Source organism: Triturus cristatus, chromosome 2_2, assembly GCF_964204655.1.
Source record: "Triturus cristatus chromosome 2_2, aTriCri1.1, whole genome shotgun sequence".
NCBI classification, from domain to species: domain Eukaryota; kingdom Metazoa; phylum Chordata; class Amphibia; order Caudata; family Salamandridae; genus Triturus; species Triturus cristatus.
In genome coordinates, this window is record NC_140582.1 from 1,209,998,346 (window position 1) to 1,210,020,348 (window position 22,003).

General features: G+C 44.3%; 1 protein-coding gene across 1 annotated transcript in view; it reads left to right on the forward strand.

Moving 5' to 3' along the window:
- The window catches only part of LOC146863411 (CD209 antigen-like protein C), a 114,882-nt gene that overhangs the window by 8,754 nt on the left and 84,125 nt on the right, over window positions 1-22,003 (forward strand). The window contains exon 3 of the mRNA XM_085643367.1: window positions 2,465-2,578. Coding sequence (XP_085499493.1) covers window positions 2,465-2,578 — 114 coding nt within the window. The remainder of the gene's footprint in view (window positions 1-2,464; window positions 2,579-22,003) is intronic.

The window sequence follows — 22,003 nt, forward strand, 5'->3', positions numbered from 1 at the left end:
GCAAATTGCTTCAGCTTTAACCCATGGGTCTCCAATCCACATAGCAGCCAAGGTATTTTTAATATAGGCCAGCCATGGGATTTTGCCAACTCTCTGTACATTTAACACCTCCTTTAGCTCTTCTCTAAAAAACTCACGCACTGGAGTACTCCAGAGACGTCTCCAATAAAGGAGGGGCCTAAGGGAAGCTTCCTCTGCAATTGGGCTGACCCCAAGGTCCATACGGATTGGCGTCAGTGGTGTACTTTTAGGGAGACCTACTAGCTACCTAATAAAAGAGTTCTCATTCTTAGTAGGGGATCAGATGGTCGATGACCCCAGATGTCTGCCCCATACAAGGCAGCACCCCCACCCTGGGCCTTATAAATTTCGATTGCTGGACTGACCATTTTGTGGGAGCACTTCCTAAACATCTTTGCTATCCCCCCTGCTGTCTCAGCCAGCTTTAGGCTGGCCTTCTTAATTTGTGCGTTCCACTTCATTTTATCGGTGAGTGTTAAGCTTAAGTAGTCAAAGACAGTCACTTTCTCTATTGGTTTCCCATCTAAAGAGGGTTTGGTCGCGTGATGTTACCTGTATTAAAAACCATAAATTTTGTTTTTAGTGAGTTTATCTCCAAACCCCTATTTTTACAAAATAGATGGAAAATATCCAAGGCCCTCTGTAATCCCTTTGGGGACTTGGATAATAAGAGGGTATCATCGGCGAACATCAGGGCCGGGACCTTTTGTTCCCCAGCTTAGGGGCATCTATGTGCCTCCCGGCAGTCAAAACCTCCACCAGACCATTGATAAATAGGCAAAAGAGGGTCAGGGCCAGCACGCACCCTTGTCTTACCCCTCTCCCTATTGGAATGGGATCAGTTAGCTCACCGTTTTTACCGTACCTAACTTGGGCGTAGTTGTGTACGTGGAGCCGCTTCATCTGGTAACAGAGGTAAGGGGAGCCCCCAAAATCTAATAAGATGGACCACAATTTATCCCTAGGGACCAGGTCAAAGGCCAATTTTAGGTCCACAAAGATCAGATAGAGGCTGCCTCCCTCCAAAAGCACTGTCTTCCAGTACAGAAGTTGCAGCCTGAGTATCTGATCTACTGTGGATATTTTAGCTCTTCAAATAATTGAAAAAATGCTGACTGTTGTATATAAAAAAATGAAATTAGTATTAATTATAGCTAATGAAAAAAAATTATAAGTATAAACTCAATTCATTTTTTAAACTATACAATAGTAAAATTAAAGAAAATAATAAATTAATCAAAATATTGCTACAAAAAATAATTAAAAACTTACATTAAATTAACTTTTAATATTAAAGCAAAACATATATTTTAAAAAAAATCTGATCCTAAAAATTTGATTTGGAGGTGTCAAATTCACTACTCCCACTCCAACTCCAACATGACCAACAGTAGGGAAAGAGAGAGATTTTGGAGCAGTTTTTTTATTGTTCCAACGTAAGTAACAGTTGGGCAAATGCTGGAGACTTGAGGGGTCAAATATACAATTGCCACTCCAACCTGAGGAACGGGATGGTCATTGGACATTAGAGGGGCCAAATACCCTACTCCCACTACAACCTCAGCAACAGGAGGAAAAATGTTGGACTTTGGAGGGGTTAAATTTACTATTTCCAACTTCAATATAAGAAGCAGTGGGAAAGTGTTGGATTTTGATCTGGCCGGAACTACTATTCCCACTCCAGCATAGGCAACAGTAACATAAATGTGACATTTTAGAATGCTTGAATTTAATTTTCCCTAGTCTAAATTATTACAAAATAAATGTGATATATATAAAACAGATAATTATAAAGTACATAAAATATCACTTAACAAACTAAAAAAAATACTTCCTACCAAAGTACTCTAAAATTCTAATAGTCACAAAAAATATTACATTAATATCAGAAAAAAATAAAAAATACAAATAATTTAAAAAATAACATAATGAAACTGTTATACAAAAAACTTTAAGAATAACACTATTAAATTAATAACAACTCATTAAAACCAAAGTAAATAATTAAAACAATCAATTAGTAAATAATTTTACAAATAAAACAGATGAATTACTAATTATCTATTTAACAAATTAAAACATATACATAATTATATAAAAAAATGAAACTTATAAAAAGCATCTTACGCTATTCCGCTACAAACACAACAACCTGACAAAAACACACAAAATAATAAAAAATACATAACAGTATAATAATAACTTCCAAAATCTAATAAAACTCAACTAAATTACAACAGTAATATATACAACTATATTTTTTAAATGATATACCAAACACTTGATATTCTTACATTGTATAAACTGTCCCATGATATTTATGACATGAAATTTGTGTTTCATGATATTTTTGAGACTATAATTTAGCAGAATACTGGCTGGGTCATTGAATAAGTGGACTGATTAAATATTATGATAAATAAGTATATATTGTGTTTTTTAGGTTTCCATATCATGCAAAGTTTGGAAAGAATCCGATCTTCTTTTCAGACATTACAGACATTACAAGCAAGAGAAGAGCGTTTGCGCAGAACATGTGAAATCGCAGATGACATCAGTGAGTATTGCATCTTGAATAGCTGATGATCCTTACTTACGATATATCAAATGTAACAACATGCACTCAGGTTATTGTGGGTTTTTCTTCTTATTTTTTGCTGCAATTTCATCACAAGTTGGCAGCATTTTTTTTCAAAGGTGTTTTTTGTCCAAGGCTTGGGGTCAGGGTTTTCCTACCCTGCCCCTCTTTCTTTTTTCCCCATTTTTTATGAGACTCCGCTGAATCCAAGTTCCAAGATGGCTGCCAACACTCCTTGGTTGAAGTGTTGGCAAACTATCAGACCTCTGCAGATATCTGCACAAGTTCTTCATTCAGGGTCAGCTGGCTACCGGCCGTTTTTGGCTGAGGTGGCAGGGTGGGGTCGAGGTTCACTGCTGAGAGGCGGATTTTGTTGCTGCGGAGCTGCCGGAATTTCAAAATGAACGATGCGAAACAAATAGCTCTAAAGCATAATTTTGTTTTGTATTGTTTATTGAGCAAAGCCCAGTTGCCAGTCCGGCCCTGTCGTCATTATTCGCAAAGACTAATTTGAATAGCCACCTTCCCAGGGCCATAAACAAATTGTTGTGAGGGGGGCTCTGTAACCCTCCTTGCCCCAGGGATCACCACCACCCTGGGCCAGGCCCTAGAACAAGAAAGGAGGAGAGCCGCGAGGCTCCCCTCCCTGAGCCAATAATGGCCCTGAGGACCACCATACCCCAGACCGGCTCCAGCTATGTCTTGGAGTGCCCACCCCTAGGATATAGCTGTTTGCTGTGGTTTGGAGGGAGCTTTACCGCTTCCACCAAGCCACAGCAAACTCCCCACTTCTAGGAAGTGAGAGCATTCAAAATGATCTTGCTTGCTGGAAGAGGGGCAGAATTGCTTTTAGGCAGAGGGATGCTGCATGTTCAGCAGCACCCTATGTCTAAAAGCAATGCCGGCTCCCCTGTGGTCCCAGAGGAGACACCCACCAGAAATGGCCAGGCCCAGTGGCCTGGGAGTGCAGGCCACATGGCCCCCTCATCCATTTCAAGAGGCCTGGCCCAAGGGGATGTGGTCCCCAGGGCTGAAATCAGCCCAAGAAAGGCGGGCCACAGAGTGCCCTCCCCCTAATATATATATTTGTTTTAATACGCCGGCAACTCGCGGAGGCCCCACGCTACTAGTAGGGAGATAAAGTTCCCATGGCTAAAGATGGTTGTTGGGGGCTAACAAGGCTTCTATTACCTCCAGTAAGACCCACACAGTGGGATTGCTGAGAGGTCTTTGGAGGCGACACCCCTTTTTTCCACTACTCTGCAAGCGTGCCACCTGATGCACTGCTAGTTGGGAATGAAGTCCTCTTGGATACTGAGGGTCTTTGGGGGCGAGCAAGACCTTCTGTGACCTCCAGTAAGTCCCACACAGCGCGGTTGCTGAGAGGTGGTCGGAGGCCCCACCCCCTTTCTCCACCACTCTGCAAATGCACCTCCTGGTGCACTACTGGTTGGGGGTTGAAGTCCTCTTGGATGCTAGGGGCTCTTGGGGGCCCAGAAGCGCTCCTGTTACCTCCTGTAAGTCTGACACAGCACAATTCCTGAGAGCTGGACAGAGGACTGCCCTTTTCTCCACCATAATAATGTAATATGTGAGGTCATAAGCAGTGCATTACGGGGGTGTAAATTATAGTTAGCTCAGGCAACTATAACTGCTGATTTTCACTGGTTATGTACGAGTGAACTCTGAGCCTAACGATAGCGCCCCGTAACCTTAGGTTTTTTCAGTTAATATATATATATAATTTACCGACTGGCAGTCACCAGTAGGTAGTTATAGTTTGGACCAAAGTTTCCACAGGAAAAGCATTTTTTGTTTTGCCAATAACTTTGGGGCCGCTTGACGAATCTCCACAAAATGTCCCCTGTTTGGTTCAGCTGTTGTCTTAAAAGATTCGGGGTGATCCGTCAAGAGAGGGACGAGAAAAAAGGGGATCTCAAAACACATTTGCCCCATGTTAAATCTATGGGGATGTTTTATTTTTTTAATATGACTACAGCTCGAACTGCTGAACGGAATTACACCAAATTTGGCAGAAAGCTAGATGTTGGTCCATAAAGTGTGCTTTTTGTGATCTGGTGCAAATCTGTTCAGTAGTTTTGAGATATCTATCTTTAAAAAACATAGATATCTGGGGACTCAAATCGTTGCAGTGGACTCGCGCATCGTACTAAAATTTGATTGGCTGCCAACACTTCAACCAGGAACTGTTGGCATCCATCTTGGGAATTGTCTTGAAGCCGAGTTCCAGAAAAAAAGTAAAAAAAAAGAAAAGAGGGCAGGGTAGGAATACCCTGACCCCCCGGATATGGTGGGGGGTCCCTGAGGCACCCCGCCAGTGGTAAGCATATTTATTTTAAATGTTACAGCAGACCTGTGAATCCGTGGCAAAATAAAAAAAGAAAAAGCGCAGGCTCCCACACTTGCTTTAAAATAACCTCCGGGTAGGCCAAGTCCCAGAGGCATATGCTAATTATAGGAGGGGGGTGCACAGGGCCTCCTTCTTAGGGCTTATCAAAGCCCCAGGGACTGCCACCGTTCCGGGGCTCATTTTAATTGTAAATGCGGGCCGGCCCACTAAGCCCGAATGCAGCACCGGGTCTGCCACCTCCCCAGGGCTAATTCTCTCTATGTGGTGGGGCCTTGCAGACCCCCTTGCCCCAGGGACCGCCAACCTCCCCGGGGCTAATTTCAATAGTATAGAGGGAGGCCATAGGACCTCTCCCACTGCCATGGGACCGCCACCTCCCTGGGGCACAAATACATTAATGAAGGGGGTCCGTTGCAGACCCCCAGCCCAGGGGACCACCACCTCCTTGAGGTAAATCAGACGAAAGGAGAGGGCCGCACAGCCCCCCTCAAGGAGCCCTGGATGGCTCTGGGGACCGCCACCCTCTAGGGCCGGCTCCAGCAATGTCCCAGGGTGGCCACCCGTGGGACATTGCAGTTTGCTATGGCATGGCTAGAGCACTGATCCCGCCATGCCATAGCAAACAGTGCTCTGCTTTGAGCAAGCAAGAGCATTTTGCTCACGGTTTCTCAAAGTGGAGCACTTTGCTTTTACACACAGGGAGCTGCATGTCAGCAGCTCTCTGTGTGTAAAAGCAATGCCGGCTCCTGCAGGAGGCAGGGAGCCGGCAGGGAGAGCAAGGGCCTTCAGACTGCCCCTGCGGTCCCCAAAAAAGATACCTGACCCCAGGGGATGGGGTCCCGGAGCCGAAAATGGCTCGGGAGGGGGGCTGAGCAGCCCCTCTCCCTTTAAAAAAATAAAATTAAAAAAAGATAAATAAAAGTAGGGCCCCTCCTGCTTTTTTTATTAAAACAAAGAAAAAAGGGTCAGGAACCGGCACAGGGGGTCCCCGGTCCCTAAAATGGCCCTGGAAAAGGGGGCCATGTGGCCCCCTTCCTAAAAAATAAACAAACAAAAAACAAAAGCCAGCAACTTGCAAGGGGCCCTGCCCCCTTTCTCCACTACTCTGCAAATGCACCTCCGGACCCGCTCCTGGTTGGGGGGTGAAGTCCCCTTCACTGGTTAGGGCCTTTCCGGGCCAACAACACCTCCTGTTATTTCCAGTAAGCCACACACAGAGGTATTGCTGAGAGGTGGTCGGAGGCAAAACCCCCTTTCTCTACCACTATGCAAACGTGGCACTGCTGTTGGCGGGGATGAGGTCTACTTGCCTCCTTAGGGCCTCAGGGCTAAAGTGAACATCTTCCCCCAACGAGTATTGTGCCATGAGGCATGTTTGCAGAGTAGTGGAGAAAGGGGGCGTGGCCTCTGACTTTTCAGCAATGTATCTGTGTGGGTCTTACTGGAGGTGACAGGAGGACTAGTTGCCCCTCAGGGGCCCTCAAGAACCAAGGGGACTTCATTGCCCAAGTAGTAGTGCACCAGGAAGCGCATTTGCAAAGTGGTGGAGAAAGAGGGTGTGGCCTCATATCAGGTTTTAGCAATCCTGCTGTGTGGGACTTACTGGAGGTAATTGAAGGGATAGTTGCCCCCCAAGGACATTCTTGGGAGCCAACTACCCCTCCTATTGTCTCCAATAATACCACTCAGAGGGATTGCTAAGTGGTCTTCAGGGGCCATGCCCCCTTGCTCCACCACTCTGTGAACGTGGCTCATGGTGGACTACTGGTTGGGGGATGAAGTTCATTTTACTCCTGAGGTTCCTAAAGGGGGCAAAAAGCCCTCCTGGTACCTAGTGTAAGTCCTACACAGTCCCCCATTCTCCATCACTCTGCAAACGCGGCTACTAGTAAAAAAAACATAGAAATTCACTGAAAAAAACAAAGGTTACAGGGATGTTATAGTTAGGAATTAGCAGTTAAAAAACCTTAGAAAGTCACTGAAAAAAACAAAGATTGCAGAGATATTATAGTTAGGCTCAATCAATCAGGCATTTGTTAAGCGCGACTACTCACCCGCAAGGGTCTCAAGGCGCTGAGGGACAGGGGGTGCATGCTCCTGTCCATCAGGGAGGGGGGTCTATCGAAGAGCCAGGTCTTGAAGTCTCTTAGGAAGATGGGAATCGATGTTGTCTGTCTGAGGTGGAGCGGAAGGTTGTTCCAGGCTCTGGTCACGAGGAAGGAGAACGAGCAGCCTCTCGATCTGGTTTTTCTGGTGCGTGGGACCATGGCATAGGAGAGCTGGGCTGATCGTAGGGTCCTTTAGGGTACGTGGAATTTGAGTTGGCTGTTGAGGTATGCTGTTCCAGTGTCGTAGAGGGCCTTATGTGCGTGCGTGAGCATCTTGAAGGTGACTATTGCCTCGATGGGGAGCCAGTGGAGTATGCGCAGGTGCTGGGAGATGTGGCAGTGTTTTGGCAGGTTGAGGACCAGTCTTGTGGCAGCGTTTTGGATGTTCTGTAGCTTGCAGGTGAGGATTTTGTTTATTCTGGCGCAGAGTGCGTTGCCGTAGTCAAGTCTGCTTGTGATGAGGGCATGAGTGACGGTCTTTCTGTGCTCGAGGGGGATCCATTTGTGGGTCTTAAGTAGGAGGGGAAGGGTGTGGAAGCACGAGGCCGAGACTGCGTTGATCTGGTTGTCCATTTTGAGGTCAGAGTCCAGGATGTTTCCCAGGTTGCACGTGTGGTCTGTGGGGGTGGGCAGGTTTCCAAGGGGGTGGGCCACCATGTGTTGTTCCAGGCGTCGGGGTTTGGGCCCATGATGAGTACTTCCGTCTTGTTGGTGTTAAGTTTTAGGCAGCTGTTTTTCATCCATTTGGCGACGGCTCCCATGCCTTCTCGAAAGTTGTGTCTGGTGGTGTTGGGTTAATTGGATAGGCTCAGGTTATACACACACACACACTTATTACATTTAAATCTGACTTTGAATGTAGTTAGATAGATAGATAGATAGATAGATAGATAGATAGATAGATAGATAGATAGATAGATAGATAGATAGATAGATAGATAGATAGATAGATAGATAGATAGATAGATAGATAGATACAAACATGCACACAAAGTCAGAATTAAACAATTTGATCAAACAACACTGCTTGCCGATCATTGGAGATTATACAAATTCTTCAGCTACAAAATCACCACCATTTACTGCAAATTCAACCTACAACTGAACCCGACAGACTTTGCGAAACATGTCTAAATCTTAATTAAAGACACAATGATAACCACTTGCCACATCACCGCAGAAGAACCTTCCTCCACCATGAAGTCCATTCATTTAGGGGCCCCATCAAAGCCCTGTTCCCACCACGCCTACTCTAGAGGACTGCAACCCATCAGCGCAAGCTCACAGCCATCTTGAATGCCTCCAACTCTTAAGCAAACTTCCCAGATCCTTGGGAACAAACCCTTGTCACTTCCATGCTGAAGAAAATCCGCAGACCCTTCAATGCTCGCCAACTACAGACTGATCTCCCTACTGCAATTCCTTGGCAAAGGTCTTAGAAAAAATCCTTATGTCATCAACAGATACCTCACCAAGGGCCAATTGCGTTGCTTTGCGACTTGCAAAATGTAATATCCAACAGTGTCTCAGACACTGTTTGTGATTCCTAATGCTTGTTTCCGGTCCAGGGAAGACATGGTTTGGCAGTTCGGGCTGGACTGATCCCATGAGGCAGAGGGTCAGACTGATTTGCATATGGCCATGTCTGAACTGGGGTGGCGGAGTGAGCTGAAGAATGATGATGGATTAAACCCAGATCAGTTGACTGTGGGTGAGTGCTTGCAATGTCCAACACTCCATCCATCATCCCCTTTGGTTTTGCTTTACTCTTCTAAGGTACATCACCTAGGCAGACCCTATCAAAGAATTGACCCTTTGGCGCTGAGTAGAGTCCTGTCAGACACACGCCCCACTGTTGCCAAGGATTTGGGTGATGCCTTAGAGAGCTTCATTAACTGGATTTCACAGGCCGTGGAATATCTATTCCCCCCTCTCTCTTATTAGCGAGTAAGAAATGCCCCCTCTAAACCTTGGTATTCTAGTGAGCTTAAGGAGCTAAAACAGATCTGTAAAAAAACTTTGAGCCCCGGAACGCGGGAGAGGAGGGCGGCGATCAGGCGTACTGATGGCAGAAACTCCTGCGTTGCTGCACGGTTCCAGGTTCCCTGTCCCTGATTGAGAGCGGGGTAGCAGAAGCAAGCCGCGGGACCGGGCGGACCGATCATAGCGGCCGCGGACTCTCTTGTGGAGCCCTAATCAGAACCAAGCACTTTACTGACTCTTGGGCATGACGGACGCGTAGGAGAAGAGCTCCCGGCTGAACCCCGTGATTATACAAAAACGGGATGTGGGACGAGCCTGAGGTGTCTGCGACGGCGGTTTAAATACGGAGGAGGGTCAATGGAGCAGAGTGCGGGCAAGAAATAGCACGTTTCTGCTGTTAAAACAAAGGAACAACGAGATTAGAAGGCCCAGCGTATGCAACAGAAGTCAGCCCGGAGCTAAGCGGTCCTCTGCCAGCTGGAGAACCCGAGAGTGCCGGGTGGCAGAAGCGAACACGAAGAGGTGCTGATCGCCGCAACAAAGACATACAATCTGGGCATTGTGTAAGAAGCTGCGGGGCTGGGTTTCTGAGAGCCCGTGAGATACATGTCCGAGGGGCACCAGGCAAGATGGCGGACTGGGGGGACGCCCTCTGATACGTGCGTAATTATGGTGAATTGCAGTCTGAATGAAAAGGGATTATATTTATATCAAGGGGGCACAGAATTCAGCGCTGCAGTGTAAGACTGGCGACTCTCAGAGTGCAAGGTATCGGCGGACACAGTGAGATGTCGAACTGAGCTGCGTCACACAAGATGGCGCGGTGAGACTGCTGCCCTGGCTGTGACTGCAACGGTGCCGTCTGGTCTCGCCCCGCATGTCTCTGACAACACTGACGAGAAGGAAATCCTAAAATACAGTGATTGCTACTACAACTTCGAGCGCTGAGGACGGCAGAGCTACCAACAGGCAAGTGCAAGCTGTACTGCGTTGGATGGTGTAAGGGTGCAAGCAGAGGAGGAAACGGAGTGTAGAGGGCTCCTCTGATTATAAAAAATGGCTATATTGCTTTAGAATACGGTGGGACACTTTCTATTGGCCCTTACAAGTACGCCGGCAGAATGGCCTCGGACGGAGGCAGAGACACATGAATACAGCATAGTGCGATGTTTGGAAGGTGAGGAATCCACAGAGAGGGCGGAGTGTGGTGGGCGTGACAGGCTGCACTTGGTGATACTAACTGGGTTCCGTGCTTGACTGGATTGTGTTGAAGAGCTGAATGGATGGTCACTGCCGTATTTAACATTAGGGCATTTTGGTCTGATCAGCGAGTAAGCGGCGTGGATAGGGGCAGACGGGGGCTCGCCCAGAGTACTGTATAGCGGATAAAAACAAACACCAAAACACGCGAACCAAAACACCCCTGGTTCGCGCTGGGTCCTCCTCCTCTGGCGCCTGTCCAGTGTGGCCCCCTGATCTCAGTGTGCTGGGAAGCTCCTTCTTGGGATTCCCTGTCTTATTAGTCTACAATTGGTTTCTGGATTGTACAGTGCGCACTTCCTTACATCTGTACTTTCGCCTCACCAGAATAGGAGGTGCACCTAATGGTGTTTGCAATGGGGAGAACTGATAAAACCCAGTCTCGCCTCACGTTTGAGGCACGAAAACTTGCTAAATCATTACAGTTGAGACTAGAGGGGGAGCGGGGCCTGAGGGCTGATTGCGGAGGAGCGCCTACTGGCACAGCAGACATTAAAGGAAAGTGGCTGGTACAAATCACCACCGAACGAGGCGCTGTCTGGGAGCCGCAGCCTGATGTGAGCGCTGGGAGCATTGTATGACCGTCTAAAAGATGGCCGATGTAGACTGAGCTCTTTTTGTGGGCCCCGGAGGTTTGGGATCGCCATCGGCGTGAATCCCGAGTAAACCCTGGAAATCGCGCCTATCAAGCCAACCTACTTGCTTCATATTGCTAAAATATTATATAATATTATAATATTAATATAATATAATTGCTCCCCCACAGACTATTGTTTTTGGATTTTATCTTTTGCTTTTTGAGGTTTGTGTTTGTTTACCTATTTAATTTGCTCCAATTTTACGATGTAATCTCTTTTGCTTCCTAATCTGCTCTTGTTTTTTAATTCCTCCCTTGTTTATCCTACTCCCCTATTTTATCGTGTTTGTTTACCTATTTAATGTGATCCATATTAGCACTGGAATCTGCTTTTACTATCTTATCTGCGCCTGACTGTATTTCCTCACTTATTTGCCCCCTTGCTTGATTCATCATATCTACCGTGCTTGTTTTACCTTTTCTAACCTACTGAACATCAGTGATGTAATTTGTTTTGCTATCAAATCTGCTCCTGATTTTATTCCTCTCTTGCTTAACACTACCTCCTAATTTTGCCCCCTATTTTTCGACCCCACACTCTCCCAGTGCCCCCCTTGGCTCCCAATCCTCCTCTCCTCCCCTACCCCCATCTCCTTTAACTTCCTTCTCTTCACTCTGTCTCCCTCTCACGTCCACCCAACATCCCTCTTCACAGCACTGACCATCACCCTCAGGACCATACACTCTCTAAACACGGCCCTAACTCCTGGACGATTCTCTACCCCCCAAATCTCTCCAAACACGCAAGGAAAAATTTCAATCATAAAGTCCTCATCTGCAACCCTGAAACACTCATTGTCGATAACTACCTCAGCCTCACCCCCCCCATTATTACCAACTACATCTTCTACTCCAAACACCCTTCCAAATGGAAGAGCATCTTCCTTCAACACCTCCCTATCTCTAAATCAACCAAAATACCTTATGGATTTAAAATATCCACCGCTCTCTCCCCAGCCTTTCATTGTCATATTGATATCTCCATCTTCAATACAGGTAACATCCTCATACAAGCCTCGCCATCCCACCTCTCTATTTTTGAACACCACTTTAGCACTATGTCTCTCCTCCTTAACCATTCAGCGCCTAACACTCCTCCTCCCCAAACGAACAGAACCCCTCAAACCTCTTCCTCACCCCTTCCCCCACTCTCAACCTCCACAAATTGACCTCACCGTCTCCCTCCCTGGACCCCCCTATTGATAACGACTACACCCATCCCCAATTAGATACTTCCCATCCCCCACTTATCTCCCTCTCTCCCCCTAACCCCCTTAACCCTTACTCCTCAGACCCCTCCTTGAATAACAGTAGCCCCAAACTCCTGTCACCTACTTATCATTCTCTTCCCATGACCCGCCCTCCCCCTGTCCCCCAAACCTCCCTCCCCCTGACCCAACCACTCAATTACTCAACCGTCTTTACCACGCAATCACCTATCACAACTCCTCACCCCCCTTCTCCTACCAATCCCTTACACCCTCTGCTCCTCCCCTTCCTCTCTACCCTCCCCCTCAGGCTCTACCTACCCAACCCCCCAACCCCTCACCTCAACCCCCAATAAACACCCATCTCCCTCACACCCCCTCAACCCAACCCTCAATAATCACACATCCCCATCACACCAATATATTCGTTTCTCACTCGCTTCATGCCCTTTTATCCTCTCTGACCACATCACCTGAAGATTTCTGCCCCCTGTATAACCTAACCCCTCCACTCACACTTAACAGCTCCCCCACCAATCATGCCATACCTATCTCCCCCTTAACACAGCAGGCCTCCATCCGCAACTAATCACGACCACTCCCTACCCCCAGACCATTCTCCTCCCACCTCCTACGCCCCTTCATGCCTTCCCTGTACCCGGAATACCCAGAGCCTACACAACATTGTACTCGTCCTACCTACGTTAACTTCCGAACCCCTCACTCCTCCCAGCCCCGTCACCCCTCACCCCACACCATCTAGCACATCTCCCCCTCACACATTAGTCCACCCTCTGCAAATAACACAGACCACGCACTCCCGATACCTTTCCTCTCCTCAATTGCCCAGATCCTACACAACATTGAATGTGACCTATCTAATTTAACCACGGAATTTGCCCGACTCAGAAAAGATTTCTTATTCCACAGCACCAGAACCCTCCCTCACCATAAAACTACCATCCTCCCTCCCTCAAACATTCCCAATAACAAACACAACCTTCGGAGATCGCTCTCTCTCCGATGCCGTGAGCATATACCTTTCCGCACCTCGAACCATCTCTCCCCGTCAGAACTCACCGACCTATGTAACTCCTACCTTCCTAATCTGCCAACCACCAACCCCCCACTCCCCTATTCCCCCATCCCTGTTATCATAGGGACAAATAGAACCCCCTCCTCCCCCGCTTCCCCCAGACCACCACCCCAACTTACGCTGATCCACTCTTGCCCACCTTCCATACCTAACCCCACACCACTGAAGTGCATGCTAGTTAACTGTCGCTCCGCGGTCCTACACGCCACGGAAATCTCAGAAACCATCCTGAGTGAATCCATTGATATTGCATTCCTCACTGAAACCTGGCTAAATGACCACTCAACGAGCATACTTGACCTACTCTCCCCCCGGGATACTCTTTTCTTAGAAAAGACAGACCTAACAGAGTTAGGGGTGGGCTAGCCATTATCTTCAAAAAGGAACTTCAGATTTCCCTTGTCACTAACCCAGGCTACTCCTCATGCTAATACCTGGAAGCAGAACTGTTAACTCAAAACTCCCACAGCCCTTCATTGAGGACTTATCGAATCTACTGGCTCAATCAGCATTATCCAACTCAAAAAATCTCTTTCTTGGGGATCTTAACCTCCATTGGAATGATACCAATGACCCCACCATCTCCCTCCTCACTACACTTCTTGAAATCAACAAACTCAAACAACTATGCCAATCTCCAACTCACACTAAAGGATCCATACTTGACGTCATTCTGTCCAATGAGGATCTGACCTCCATTACCAATATCATCCCCACTGACTGGTCCGACCATCACCTTATACTGTTCACCATTGCTACCTCAGCAAACCTCCCCGCCCCTAAAACTATCAGACCTAAGAAATTGACCAGATACCTAAAAGGCATCCTCCCAGGTGTTCTACAATCGAAACTCCAAGCTCAACTTCTTCTCATTCCCCCCTCACAAAATGCGAATGAGTTCACTGAACTATTTAACAATACTGTTACAGATATTCTTGACCAACTGGCCCCGCCTAAACTCAAATACCAAAGAAACACCGCCTCAAACTCTTGGTTTAATACAGAGATAAATAATGAAAGACGGGCACTCAGACTGTCGGAAAGAACCTGGAGACAACATCCCTCACCCTCCCATCTTGCACTTCTCAGACATGCTAGATCTACTTACAAAAAACACATCCTCAAGGAAAAGGCATCCTTCTTCCGCACTCAACTTGATCGTGCCAAAAACAGACCCAGGGAACTCCTCAAAATCATCCGAAACCAAACTTCCCCCGCACCTCCAAATATGACAGCCTCATCAGACAGATGTGAAGAAATTGTCCACTTCTTCTCAGAAAAAATTGCCAAAATTGATCAATCCTTCCTTCCCACACAACTATCCTCCAACTCCCAATCCAATCTTGTCCTCACCTCTAATGCCTACTCCACATCCCCCCTTCCAGACGACACTTTCTCTCCTCTGCCCTCTATCCTACCTCTCCCCAGCGAGCCTCCTCACCCACCCATTTCCATACCCCCCAACCACTCCACAGGCCTCTCACCTTCCACATCTCCAGTAACCAACTCCCCTAAATCTCAACTTAAGAACAATGCCTCCTTGCTCAACTTTCTCCCCGTCACTGAGCTTGAAGTCCTCAATATAATTGGCAATCTAAAACCGTCCTCCCACACAAAAGACCCAATACCCTCCAACCTTGTCCCTGCCCTTAAGCACATCATCACCCCATTCTGGACCAAAATCATCAACACCTCTCTCTCCACGGGCTGTGTCCCCACCTCCCTTCAGCTTGGTCAAATCTCGCCCATAACCAAAAACCCCAATGCTGACCCCAATGACCTAAATAATCTCCGCACCATCACTAACCTCCCCCTTCTCTCAAACGTACTTGAAAAATGTGTCCTACTACAACTAGACAAACACATAGAAAATTTCAAGCTTCTCGACCCCTTTCAATCTGGCTTCAGAAAAGGCTGCAGCACCGAAACGGCAATGCTCAATGTCATAGATGACATCCATCAATCACTTGACAATGGCGAGACCTGCCTTCTTATACTTCTTGATCTCTCCGCAGCATTCGATACAGTCAACCATTCAGCCCTACTTAATGTGCTTAGGACCCGTTTCGGCCTTAATGGCACCGCCTACAAATGGTTCATCTCTTATCTACAACACCGTACTCAGCAAATCAAAATTCAAAACTGTCTCTCTACCCCCACTCCTGTCTCCCTTGGAGTCCCCCAAGGATCTAATCTCTCTCCCTCCCTCTTTAACCTCTTTATGGAACCCCTCACCCTCATTCTTAACCAAGCAGGCATAAATTACCACCTCTACGCCAATGACACCCAAATCTATTACAAGATTAAAACTCATGCTGACATCTTACACCTGAACAACACCCTTACCAAGATCCAAACCTGGTTCCATTCCAATCATCTCAAACTCAACCCTAACAAAACCGAAATCATTCTCTTCTCCCCCAAAAATAACCCTCTACCCGTTCAATCTTGGATCTCTGACCTAAATGCACTCAATTGCTCACTCACCCTGTCCAACTCCGTCAAATCTCTTGGCATCACTATCGACAACACCCTAACCCTTAATGTTCACATCAAAAACTCTCCCAAAGTGGCCCTCTTCACTTTCCGTCACCTCAAGAATATCAAACCATTCATACCCACCGATGATTTTAAACTTGTAGTTCAGTCACTTGTTCTGTCACGTATTGATTATGGTAACGCCATCCTTAATGGAATCCCTAAGGTACACCTAGCTCCAATCAAAGCTGTGCTCAACATTGCTGCCAGGCTCATCACGGACTGCAAACGCTTCGATCATATATCCCCGGCTCTCAAATCTCTTAAATGGCTCCCTTTCGAAGGCAGATCTGCCTACAAAACCGCCTGCATTACTCATAAAGTCCTCCACCAAAACACTCCACAGTACCTCTCAAAGAAACTCCACATTGCGGGCTCTACTCGACCTCTGAGAAGCACCAACACCCTACTCCTAATCCCACCTCTGCATAAAAAGAAAGCCACACAATCTCGCTCCTTCTCTGGCAATGTCCCTATTATCTGGAATTCCCTCCCAAAAAACCTGCGCTGTAATCCATCCTATTCTAGTCTCAAAACCCACCTCCTCAATTATTATTGGGGTTCCTAACCTGTGTCCTACTCCTGATCTCTTATCAATCGGAAGTGAATGAATGAATATTTATTTATTTGTTGATTAATTAAAACCATTACAAAAAAAGGACAAAAATAAATACAAACCAAACACATTACCTAATTGAACATTCCAGGATACAATGCATAAAGTTGACCACAATCAATTAACTTTTTCCAGTTCGGGATAATTCAACATTATTATTTCATTTTTAAAATAGTTTACAGGACGTGGCAGTTTTCAAGGATAAAGTGCACATGTGCCATTCTATAAAAATAATAAACAATATAAATGGAACAGTTATCTAAAAGTAGTATTTTAAAAACAAACAATTAGTACATTATCTAAAGGTAGTACTATAAAAACAAACAATTAAAAAGTGCCATAAGGATAATTCATCATCATCTTAAAAACAGCAGCATCATCATTTACAGCCTTAACAAATTCAACATATACTTTGGGTGTCAACCTTACATAATTTCTTTTCCACTGTAAGTATAAATTTTACAAATTGGTGTATAATATAGACGTTGACACCACTTAGGCAAAATATTAATGCCGATCTACAAGTCCTAAGTCCCATTTCTTTAAAAATAGGTTTTAAAATTATTTTCCGTTCCTTCATCATTTTTGGGCATAGTGTTACAATATGCAGCAAGGTTTCGTCATACTGCCCACACAGCCGACAAATATTTGATGCCCATTTGAACTCCCATTTAGGGGTTCCATCTTTGGTTGGATAAATTCCAAACCTTAATAACATAAATTTCTTCTTAATTAAGGGTTTTTGGTGATGAAAAAGTAAATAAGGTTGGGCCATCATTTTGTCGAAACAATTGGCAATAGACCTAAAGTGTTTTTTTTTTCTCAGCTCATATTTATCCGACAATTCTGACAGCAAGGCGACGGTTGAATTAATTATTTTTTTATAATCCATTTTACTCTTTGTTTCGTCTTCCAATTTGGGACATTCGAATTTTAGGAGACACTCAGCTAAATAATCCTGCCAGCTTCTAGAGTATTCACTGGTCGAAATCTCGCTCCAACACATATTGCCCAACGTGCCCTCCTTGGCTCGAGATAATGCCAATAGTGTTTTTACAAATGATGCTTTACGCACCAAGAGCTGTTTCCGTAAGCCAAATTCCAATCTTAAATTGGCACATGAAATCTGACTAGGAATCCTAAAGACTGATTTATATGTCCTTGAAACTATGGCCTCCAATACTTTCACGTCTCTACCCTTAAAAATAATAGATCCATAATCCAGGGAGGGAATAAGTTTTGCTTTCATGACTTTAAGTAGATGGTCATAATTGGGGCATACTAATTTATCTCTTAACTTTCGAAATGCGAAGGCAAGTGAGGAGCCTTTAGCCTCTAAGTTATTGAAGTGCTGTCTAAATGATAGTCGATCATCAAATGTAATTCCCAAATATTTATAAGTTTTTACACAGTCCACAGACAAACCATTGATACTCAAGTCCTTTACCCCAAGTTTGCCTTTTCCTAATAACATAATTTTTGTTTTTTTTATATTAATTGTTAATCCATTTTGAGTTACATATATATTAAAAGAATGTATTAATCTTTTTAATCCTATCATAGTTTGGCTAAGTAAAATAGTATCATCAGCATACTGTAAGTATTTAATTTCTTTACCCATTACAGAAGGGGAATGTGAATTTACGTCATTAAAATGGGTTGGGAGATCAGACATAAATAAATTAAAAAGACAAGGAGCGAGCACACATCCTTGTTTTAACCCAAGATTTGTCTCAAGGCGGCGGGTAGTATGTCTACCATTGCCGATTTTGACCTGCACCCAGGTATTTGAGTACAATAATTTAATCATTTTTAAAAGAGTTTCTGATATACCCCAATTCATTAACTTTTTCCAAAGAATATTTCTGGGTACAGAATCAACACGGCTTTTAAGTCAATAAAACAAATGTACAATTTTTGTTTCCTACATATGGCTCTTTCTCCTAGTAAAGACAATAAAATCAAATTGGTAAGAGTCGATTCTCCCTTCCTAAATCCTGTCTGAAAGATTGGAATCAATTCTTCTTTTTCCGCCCAAGACTCCAACTCCTCTAACAGACAACTTGCGAATATTTTAGCATCTACATCTGTGAGGGTAATTAAACGATAGTTTGCAGGATTCTCCTGGGGCCCACTTTTGTAGATCGGCTGTATTATACTTCCCCTCCATGAATCCGGAATACAGCCTGTCTTACGAATTTCATTGAAGAGGACCGTTAATAACTCTGGCCAATACTCAATTTTGACTTTAAAAATAGCGTTCGGCATTCCATTAGGTCCAGGGGCTCCATTTGATCTAATTTTAAGTAAAACCTTTTTAACTTTATCTACCGACCATAACTTAATATTCGTAGAGCCTGGTGTGTCCCTTACACCAAAAGGGTCACACCCTTCAACTGGCTCCAATTTACCTTTGTAATCAAGACATTCAAACTCCTTTATCAGTTGGCTTCGGGAAGTTAATTTATTATTAAAAAAATGTATCCAGCTTAATTCATCTATATTGGCACTTGTATTTCTAAAATTTCCATTTTATAAATTATTAATTATGCTCCAAAACATTCTCAGGTCCTTAGATTTACATGCGTAATGGAGTTTAGCCCATGACTCTTCATAATACAATCGTTTAGCCCTCCAGATTTCATTCTTGTAACCCCTCTTTAAATTTCTGATTTTAAGCGATGTTATGAAGTAACAAGATCCCTTTGCTTTTCTATATACTGATCTTATTGATTTATTAAGAGATCGTTTCAGATATAATAAACGATGGGAAAACCAACCCGGGTTCCTAGGATTCAAAATTCCACCCCCAGGTCGTCCCCTATTGGGGAATTTATTCAATAGAGATTCACATAAGGTGGGCCAAAGGGCAATCATCGAAATTCCATCAGAGTATTCGACCCGTGCATTTAGGATTAGAAGAGAGAGAAAGTCAATAATATCTTTCTCTGTTTTCTCATTCCATATTAACCTTTTTAAATTAAAAGTGACCGGGGCCGATCTTAATATTTTTGTCTCTGGTAAATACTCGAAGGGTAAATTGATCGTAAAAACTTGCGGATTGTGGTCGCTCTCAATCCTTGGCACAACCTCATAGCTTTGAACTTGATCTGCGAGTTTATCTGACAATATCGTATAGTCAATTATGGAAAGACAGTCGGCTTTATTGAATGTTGGAAAATGCTCCCTATCATACAACATCGTTAAATTGTATTTAATAAATTCACAATTAGACCATTGGGATAGAAGATCTGAGAGGGTTTCCCGGTTTTTATACAATAAAAGGTGAGTATTAAAATCTCCCGAGATGATCATCTGAGCATCCCTATGATCATAATATAGCACTTTCACCATCTCCCATAACTCAATAAGTTGAAGTGATCGCACCTTTTTTTTCGAACTTAAATAAACATTTAAAATGATCAACGATTGACTGGCTATTAATTTAACACATTGAATCCATTTAACTTGAAGATCTATTTCATAGTGTTCAACATTAAGATTTAAAGAAACATATATTGAAAGTCCCCCACTTGGTCGACCATAAGCAGCTTCCCTACACGCTACATTCAAATATTCGTAATAGCCGATCAGCGGTGTGCTGGCCAAATTCCACGTTTCTTGCAGAAGTAACATATCAAACAAATTTAAAAAACTTACAACATTTACATCTTCTACAAGAGTATTAAATCCGTTTGTATTCCAAGAGCAAATTCTGACTGCTGTTGGAGCATTGAATGAAGTACCCCGACAAATTCTGACTGATGTTGGTGCATTGAATGAAGTACCCCAACATCAATCAGTCTTTTCTGAATTTTTTCCAGATAGAATAGCCGGGAGCCAACTCCAGTCATCAGCTGCCGCATGAACCCCTTTTGATTCCTCACACACACGTGACCCTGGCTGACAGCTTTTAATTTTAATGCCACCTAGCCTATTTAGGGCTGAAGATGGACCTGAAGCTCCTTTCAATACTCTAAATTGGTTAACATCAGTTTGTTTTGGGGCCTCCTTTTTCACTATGGGTATTAGTGGGGTCGGGTATTGCAGACCGTGTAGTCTCCATACTTTAATTCCCCAACATTCAAAGTTTTTAGAATTCGCTAATATTTTCTTTACAATATCATCCTTTAGCCAAGTCGTGACGGTTGTCTCCCTATTACCACCATCTATCTTAAACTCTACAGAATCCAGGTCTTCGGTTGCAACATCCTTAAGATCAGGAGTTGCTTTTAGTAATTTCAGAAAATTCCCTCTATTCAGAATATCATGTGAACCGCGAGTCGAATATAGAGGGCAGAACACCACTTTTCGATTTTCAGCTTGCAGTTTGGGTGATTCAATATTACTCCTAAGCCCTGAATCCGATCTACCCATATTCCCAGCAGACACCAATAGGGAACTATCCTGTAATTTGGGGGATTCAATATTCCTCCTAAACCCTGGACCGGATCGATCAGTATTGCTCCTTAACCTTGAATCCGATTGATCCATATTCCCAACAGTCACCAACAGGGGATTATCTGGTCGATTTAAACGATCAGGCTGCCCTGGCTTAGATTGAACCAGAGTACTGGAACCCTCAACCTGTTCATTCTTGTTAGGATGCGAAGGATGAGGATTTATTAATTTTCCATAAGGTAGCTTTTGGTCATGTACACATGGCTGTATTCTCGGACTAGTCTGGTCCGTAAGGGAAAGGTTTATAATTGTTTCAATGGCCATATGTTTCTCACCTTTTGAGACTACTCCTTCATCTCTAGACCAAACGGACTCTATTTCTTTTGGATAGGTATGTATATTATTGTTAGACCCTATTAATTCTTGAACTGGGATGATCTCATTCTGGAAAAGGTTTTGAGAACCCTGATAAGAGTGTGAATCATGCATATGCTTATCTCGCCCTACCTGGTTCTCTCGGATTGACAGTGTCTGGGTTTTAGACCCCACATTTAAAATAGGCTCTTCCTTTATCCCTTCACTTCCAGCTTTACTGCATGGCTTAACCTTTCTATTGGCTCGAAGTGCAGTCGAAGGTGTAAAAATTGGGAAGAGGGCTGCGGGACCGGGATTCAAGTTTAATGGGCCGCTATTGTTTGCAACCCCATTAGTTATTTTTTTATCCCGTACTGCCTTGTTATGTGTTTTTCTCAATCTTTTCCTCGCCCTTTTTGATAATACTTCAGGGACTCCTGTTACTTCGGTGACCGTAGTTACTATTGAGCTATTATTATTTGCCTCCAGATTTATCTTTAAATTAGGGGAGAGTAATGCCTCTGAGGCTACCTCAATATTACCTACTACGGGTCCGGGGGCCCCACTTTTAACACTGGTCTTCCGCGGAGGCGAAAGTTTTAGGACCAGAGGATTTTTTCCTATGTTTTCGATATTTCTTATATCATCACTCGTCCCAACTTCCCTACCGGATAATAGTTTTACTTCATGGACCATAGAACTAACAATTGATGGCAGATCAGAGATTTTATCGATCAGTTGGGCACACGTGCAGGATATTAACTGATTTTCTTTATCAGCTTGAACTTTAGATATCAGCTTAGTTAATTGAAACAGCTTCGCGTCTATTCCT